General features: G+C 54.7%; 1 protein-coding gene across 1 annotated transcript; it reads left to right on the forward strand.

Moving 5' to 3' along the window:
• Positions 1 to 334: 334 nt before the first annotated feature.
• Positions 335 to 1,276, forward strand: LOC128820936 (zinc finger protein 391-like). Its single transcript, XM_054001776.1, has 3 exons — positions 335 to 479; positions 666 to 957; positions 1,132 to 1,276. Exons 1-3 carry the CDS (start codon positions 428 to 430, stop codon positions 1,274 to 1,276), a joined length of 489 nt encoding a protein of 162 aa, XP_053857751.1. The 5' UTR covers positions 335 to 427.
• The last annotated feature ends 6,673 nt before the right edge of the window (positions 1,277 to 7,949 follow it).

Consider the following 7,949-nt stretch of genomic DNA (forward strand, 5'->3'; position numbering starts at 1 on the left):
CCAGGGGGAGGAACCAAGCATTCCTACCTGGATATAATCTCACCCTTGCAACACCAGGAGTACCTTGCCTACTGGATTCCCAGAGGACAAGAGCTCCATAACCACCACTGGACCTTCAGAGGAAGACCAGACCCTTCTACAGGATCACTGCTTTGACAGAATCACGTTCATCACTCCAACAGGACTGCAGCCACCATTTCATCAGACGGCTACCACCACCCTGACCAATGGTGTGTCAGGTTATATCCTGACTCTGTCCGTGTAAGCCAGGGTTTCTGTATCATTGCTTTGATTTTAATTTCTTATTAAATTGTAATTCTGGCTTAGCCTCTCCCCCTGGTTTGCCCTCAAACCAGTACAAAACTCAACGTGCTTATCCCTTGTTTTCCTCCCAAAACAGAATTTCCCATCCTCAAACCTTGTCTGGATGGAGGAGAAGGTTGTGAGGAAGAGAAAGGTGCCTAGGGACAACCAGGCAGGTGAGGAGGAAGTCAGTGCCCCTTTCCCCCTCTCTCCTGCTCCATCTCCCAGCCCAGCATGGCCCCTGGCTGCAGGACAGCCCCGCTGCCAACGCCGTCCTGCCGGGAATGCACTGGGGGGATCTCCTTCCCCTTCCCTCTGGCACGCAGGCAAATCCCATCCTCTCCTTGTCCTTCCTCCCCCAGACCAGGAGCTGAGGATGGAGACCAGGGAGGACAAATCCCCACAGCAGAACCTCATGGCAGAGGCTGTTTTGAGCGGCTCCATGGCACAGGAATCCAACGGGAAGGAAAAGCCCCAGAGATTCCACAGGAGGAGGGGCTTCAAAGCCAGCCCAGGGTGCTCTGAGGAGGAAAGACCCACCCTGTGCCAGGAAGGTGGGCAGAGCTTCAGCCAGAGCTCGGAGCTGCTGGTCCATGAGCAGCTTCATGATGGGGAGAAGCCGTACGAGTGCCTGGAGTGTGGGAAGAGCTTCAGGCAGAGCTCCCACCTGATCTGCCACCAGATGATCCACACCGGGGAATGGCCCTACGAGTGTGGGGAGTGTGGGAAGGGCTTCAGCTGCAGATCCAACCTCATCATCCATCAATGCATTCATACTGGGGAGAGGCCCTAGGAGTGTCCTGAGTGTCAGAAGAGGTTTCACACCAGCTCAGATCTCCTCTGCCACCAGCGGATTCACACCGAGGAGAGGCCCTTCCGCTGCCCTGACTGTGGGAAGAGCTTTAAGCGCAACTCCCACCTCATCAGGCACCGGCACATCCACACTGGGGAGAGGCCCTGCGAGTGTCCCTAGTGTGGGAAGAACTTCCCCCAGAGCTTGAACTTGACCAGAAAGCAGTGGAGTCACCGGTAAGGGAAGCCCTGCAAATGCCCCAGCTCCAGGAAGAGCTTCATGCACCGCTCTAGCTTCATCCCCCACTGGAGAACCCACACTGGGAAGAGCCCTGGTGACCCATGTTCCCTGTGATCCATGCTGGGAAGACACCTGTACCTTCTCCTGCCCCTGCCAATGGCATTATGTGGGAGTGAAGAACATGGAGGTCTGGCCATGGCCCGGTCATGACATTCACTCCCACCTCAGGTCATTGCCAGGGGCAGGAAAGGGACTCTCTCTCTCTGTCCCTGAGGAGAAGGGTGTCCTTTCCAGGCAGGAGGAAATACGTTTCTGGGAAGGGACGGTTGGTGGTGATGTAGTTTTCCCTGTAAATAGTTTTTCTTATCCCTTCTGTTATCAATATTGTTTCTGTTCCTGTCTGTTCCTTGTCTCGTTGATATTCCCAGTAAATTGTTCTTATCCCAGCCCGGGATCTTTGCCTTTTGTGCTTTCCATGGGAGGTGGGAGGGCAGTGAGCGGCAGCACGGTTTTGGTGGGAGCAGGAAATTGGGGAATCCCATTCCTGAACCCCGGCCCGTGGAAACGGAGCATCCCAGCTGGTGCCAGCCTTGGTGGCCACGGCAACAGCCTTGGGAGAGGGTCCCTGGCTGGGGCTGTGGGAACCTCTTCACTCTGGTGCCCAGGGACAGGAGTGGAGGGAGCGGCTGCAGCTGAGTCGGGGCAGGCTCGGGTTGGATCTCAGGAAAAGGTTTTTGCCCAGAGGCTGCTGGGGCACTGCCCAGGCTGCCCAGGGAAGGGTGACAGCTCCAGGGCTCTCTGAGCTCCAGCAGCGTTTGGACAGCGCTGCCAGGCCCAGGCTGGCATTGTTGGGGTGTCCTGTGCAGGGCCAGCAGTTGGACTCGAGGATCCTGATGGGTCCCTCCCAGCTCAGCCAAATCTGTGGCTCTGGGATCCCATGACCCTGGGGATGGGACTGCCAATGGTTGCCATGGCAACGGGCTCTGGCTCCAGGCCTGAGCTGGTGTCCATGGCAACCACCCCTGGCATGGGGTCTCCATGGAGCTGCCCAGGGACTGACCATAGCAACGGGGGATGGTGATGGTTGCCATGGAAACTGACCAGAGCAACAGGGACTGGTGATGGTTGCCATGGAAACTGAAGATAGCAACAGGGGCTGGTGATGGTTGCCGTGGAGACTGACCATAGCAACATGGGGTGATGGTGGTTGCCATGGAAACTGACGATAGAAACAGGGGATGTGATGGTTGCCATGGAAACTGACCACAGCAACATGGGGTGATGATGGTTGTCATGGAAACTGACCACAGCAACATGGGGTGATGATGGTTGCCATGGAAACTGACCATAGCAACAGGGGGCTGGTGATGGTTGCCATAAAAAGTGGCCATAGCAACAGGACGTGGTGATGGTTGCCATGGAAACAGGCCATAGCAACAGGGGCTGGTGATTATGGTTGCCATGGAAACTGACCATAGCAAGAGGGACTGGCGATGGTTGCCATGGAAACTGACCATAGCAACAGGGACTGGTGATGGTTGCCATGGAAACTGACCATAGCAACAGGGGCTGGTGATGATGGTTGCCATGGAAACTGACCATAGCAACGGGGCTGGTGATGGTTGCCATGGAAACTGACCATAGCAACAGGGACTGGTGATGGTTGCCATGGAAACTGACTATAGCCATGGGTCCTGGTGATGGTTGCCATGGAAAATGACTATAGCAACAGGGGGTGGTGATGGTTGCCATGGAAACAGACCTTAGCAAATGGGGTGGTGATGATGGTTGCCATGGAAACTGACCATAGCAGCAGGGACTGGTGATGGTTGCCATGGATACTGAACACAGCAACGTGGGGTGATGATGGTTGCCATGGAAACTGACCATAGCAATGGGTCCTGGTGATGTTTGCCTGCTAAGGATCAGATTTGTCACATGCCCTCAGAGGGGTTCCATGGGGATTTTCCAAGATTCTCCAGGCTGTTCAGGAGCTGGAATGTCACAGGCAGAGACAGGGGCTCCATGGAGACCTCCCACGGGTTTCTGGGGATGGTCAAGAGCCGTGTGGTCAGAGGCAGTCACAGCCATTCCATGGTGACATCCCAGGGCACCTTGGGCTGCTCAGGCACCGATCTGTCACAGGCACTCACGGGGGCTCCACGGTGACATCCCAGGAGTCCCCAGGCTGCCAAAGAGCCAAGATGGCACAGGCAATCACAGGGGTTCCCGTCATGGGCAGAGTGGGAGCTTCAGGCAAAAGCTTTATTTCTTTATGGAGAAACTCCTGCTGAGTCATGAGGTGGAGAAATGACACCCAGCAGCCACCATGTAGCCTCAAACCACTGCAGGACCCGAGAGAGGAGACTGGGAGTGACTGGATCCAATCCCGGCTCCACAATTTGTCAAAGGTGTAAAAGATTGGACAGGTGGAATAGGACCTTAATGCAATTTGTCCCACAGGATTAATGATGGAATACCAGAAATATTTATATAAATACAGCTCTGATTGATTCTGATCATGATTAGACAGAAGGATCTTAACCAGAGTTATTTACTCCACAGTCCAGAAGCTATAACAATTATTCTAATATAGTGCTCTGGGAACCAATTTTGAAGTCAACAGGGCCTTGCTGGAGTTCTTTGAGCCCAGTGCAGGCAGAGCCTCCTGCTCCAGCAGGAACTGCCTTTCCTGTGCCAGGAGCAGGGCAGGTCCCGCTGCAGGAAAAGCCCCAGGCCAGCCCCAGCCCAGGGAAGGCCTCAGGCACAAGGGCAGAGTGCCGTGCTGGGAGCTGTGCCAGGGAGAGCCTGAGGCACCAAAGGCACCTTGGCAGCAGCAGCTGCTTGCAGGGCATGGCCAGAAGCCTCCCTTGGCAAGCTGGCCTGGTGGCCAGCACTGCAGAGCTGCTGCCTCAGGGCTCATTTCTGGCTGGGCTCTGGAAAGCCTCTTCTGCTCCAGGAGCCTGACAGGGAAGCCATTGGCCCCAGCACCTTGGGGACAAGATCTTAATGACAAAACTCTACATGGCAGCAGAGACAAGGCAGGGGCAGAGGAAAGGGGAGAGCCAGGCCCAGGGGACAGGGCTGCAATGGTGATGGCTGTGAGGTCACAGCCCCTGCAGCAGCCTGGCTGCCCTCAGCAGACCTTCTGGCCAGAAGTGCTGTGAGGGCACCCAGCACATCAGAGAACCCACACAACAGGAATTCTATCCCCTGGGGAGGGGACGGGGTTTCCCTGGGTCAGGCTGCACAAAGCTCCTGCTCTTGGAGCATTCCTGGGATGAGCCATCCACTTCTCTGGAAAAACAGTTGCAGATTTTTGCCACTCTCATCATTGTAAAATATTTCCTCCTTCTAACAAATGAAAATCGACCCTCATTCAGTTTAGAGAGATTGACTCTTCTTCTGTCATTGCAAGTTTTGGGAGAAAATAACTTTGATCACAGTTTCCGTTTTCATAGACCTTGGAGAGGAGCCAAAAATCTCCCAAGATGGGGTTTGGAGGCCTCATCACATAATCAGCAGGTAGAGGCTGCGGGCTCTGGGCTCAGTGGTGTGGAGATGGAGATCAGAACAGGAGAAGCCTGGGAGGGATTGAAGGGTGGTTTCAGAGAGGCTGGAGCTTTTCTTCATAGAGGACATAAGCATGAGAAGGAAATAAAGACTCCAAGTACAGCTGGGGCGGCCCAGACTGGACACCAGGAGAAAGGAATTTCCCTCCCAGGGCAGGGCTGTGGTGCAACACGTCCCCAGAAGGAGCCTGGAGCAGCCCAAGGCTTTGTGTGGCCAGGCAGAGGCAGGCAGGAGGCAGAGCTGTCAGCAAAGGAAGGGGCCAGCCAGGTGGGGCAGCCGGGGCATGAGGACAGCCTGCAGGGACAGAGGCGCAGGGCAGGGACACCGTAGGACAGCCTGGGCTGCAGAGGGCACAGGCATGTGCAGCAGCTGCAAGGCCCTGACAGAGCCAACCTGTGCAGCACTTTGGCCGTGGCTGCTGGCCCTGGCTCCAGGAGGGGACAAGTGACCCTTGCAGGCCTGGGGCCTCATTGCCTCCTTGTCCCTGCTCAGCAGTCACACACAGACACACAAAGAGAAATTTAGAATAGGCAGGAAACAAACATGGATGAAGAAGATTGAGTAGGATAGGAGAGACTGTGGAGATCAGGTACCAGGACCAGCCAGCAAAGTCCACTGAGAATCCCCTTCTGCCCATGCAATCCTGGAATGGTTTGGATGGGAAGAGCTCTGCAGTGCTCATCTCATCCAAACCTCACGATGAGCAGGGACATCTTTCAGCAGATCAGATTGTTCAGAGCCCTGTCCCAGCTGGACCTGAATGTTTCCAGGGATGGGGCATTGACCACCTCCATGGGAACCTCTCCTGGTGTATCACCAATCTCATAATCAAAAATTTTTTCCTTATCTCTTCTTATCTGAACTTCCCTTCCTTTAGTTTAAAACCCCTCCCCTTTGTCCTGTTGTGACAGGCCCTACTAAAACCTTTGTCCATCCTTGTCTTTCCAATGAGCCGGGTTGCCATGGCAACTGCCAGGACAGGTGACCCAGGTGTCACAGCCAGTGAGGGTTGCCATGGAAACAGTGCCCAGCACGGCCCCTTTCTGTCTGGCTGACCTGGCCTTTGGCCCTGGCACTGCCCTTTGCTGCTGGTTCCGCGGCGCCTGAGCGGCCAGCGCGGCACAGGGCAGGTGGCCGTGGCACAAGGCCCCAGCACGGGATCCCCTCTGGCTCTGGGCAGTGACAGCAGCCCTGAGCAAGGGGCCCAGGGCAGGTTTCCATGGCAACCAACCATCACAACGCCTCCAGGCCTTGGTTGCCGTGGCACCAAACTAAGGAACGGGTCCCTGTGGCCGTGGCCGTGGCACCTGGCGGCACCAACGAGTGTCACTGCAATTGCACCTCCTTGGAGGCAGCTTGGTCTTGGCACACCCTTGAGGAGGGTGTCTGTTTTTAGTGGGCAACTTGGGAGATTTAGATTGCTTAAAAAAAGAAGAAGAAAACCCTTCTTTGGCTGTGTGCAATGAGTTCTCCAAGCAAGGCAGGCCCCAGATGAGGAAGGAGAGGCAAGATGGGTTGGGGAATGTGGAGCAAGGTTGTCCCCACTGGGTCACATCTCAAGGCACAGCTTCTCTGAGCAGGCCAGACCTTCTTAAGAGAATCCCTGGATCACTATGAATCACTGAATACTGCAATCACCTCTGCTAGAAAGAGAACAGTAATGAAATATACCCTTTAAAATAGGAATAAATATTTCTTAGAAGCTCTTTGAAATAATTCTCCATAACTGTAGTAGGAAAACTTACTGATGAACTGCACCAGGCCAGAGGGAAATCAAGGCAGAGCCATGGCTTATCCAGACTTGCTTGATCCTTATGAGCCCCATGGAGCCCTCATTTGGAGCTGAGCCCTGGAACCTCAGGGCCCGAGAGGAGATTGCACAAACCTTTCCAAGAGTCCAAGTCAGATGAAAAGCCCAAAGTATCTCAAAGCATTAATGGGACCCACTGAGGTCCATCCCTAACACAGGCTCCTTATGGACTCCTTGGAGGAGAGAACTGGAGGCCAGGATGGCACAAAAACCTCTCAGACACTCAAAATGGCACAAATAACCTCTCAGTTTGAAAGGAAAATCCAAAGTACCTTAAAAATCTTGAGTATCTCAAAGCATTACTGAGCCCCACTGAGTGTCAGTGCAAAGCTCTCAAGGGACTCGTTAAAGCAGATAATTGGGGCCATGATTGCACAAACCTCTCAGAGAGTCTGTATCCAAAGGGAAACACCAAGTACCTTAAAAGAACTGAAGTACCTTGAAGCATTCATGAGCCCCACTGAGTGCTGTTCCTGACAAAGCCTCTCCAGGGACTAATTACATCAGATAATTGGAGGCCACGATTGCACAAAGCTCTCAGAGACTCCAAGGCAAAAGCCAAAGCCAAAGTCCTTTGGAAAACCTGCAGTCCCTGGGAGCATTGTGGAGCCCCCAGGGCCATTCCTGAGCAAGGCTCCCCAGGGACTCCTTCCAGCAGATCCTTGAGGCCACTGGGATGTGGGCTAGGGGGGGATGCTGAGGGCAGGACAAGGGGCTGACAGTGGCCAGCCTGGCTGGGGCTGTGCCAGGAGGCCCCAGTGCCTCAGGACAAGGTGTCTTCTCACAGCCCTCAGTGGCACAGACACTGCTGTGCCCCGGGGCACCCAGACTGGGCTTCTCCTGGGCACTGCCAGCCCTGCCAGAGCCCTTGGCCATGTCCAGCACAGCTTGTCCTGCATGTCCCACAGCTGCTGCTGTGTCCCTGCAGGCTGCACACTCCCATCTCGCTGCCCCCGGCTCTGCCCTGCATTTCCCTTTCTCTTCTCCCTGATATCTAGTGTTGGAACATCTGAGAAGGGTTCAAAGCTGTACCGGGATGGTTTAGACTGGACAGGAGAAAGGGTTTCTTTACTGAGAGGGTGGTCAAGCACTGGAACAGGCTCCCTGGAGAGGTGGCTGATGCCCCAAGCCTGTCCGTGTTTAAGAGGCATTTGGACAGTGCCCTAATGCCTGCTTTAACTTTTGGTGACCCTGGAGGGGTCGGGCAGTTGGACCAGACCCTCATTCTGG

This window comes from Vidua macroura, chromosome 32 (assembly GCF_024509145.1).
Source record: "Vidua macroura isolate BioBank_ID:100142 chromosome 32, ASM2450914v1, whole genome shotgun sequence".
Classification (NCBI taxonomy): Eukaryota; Metazoa; Chordata; class Aves; order Passeriformes; family Viduidae; genus Vidua; species Vidua macroura.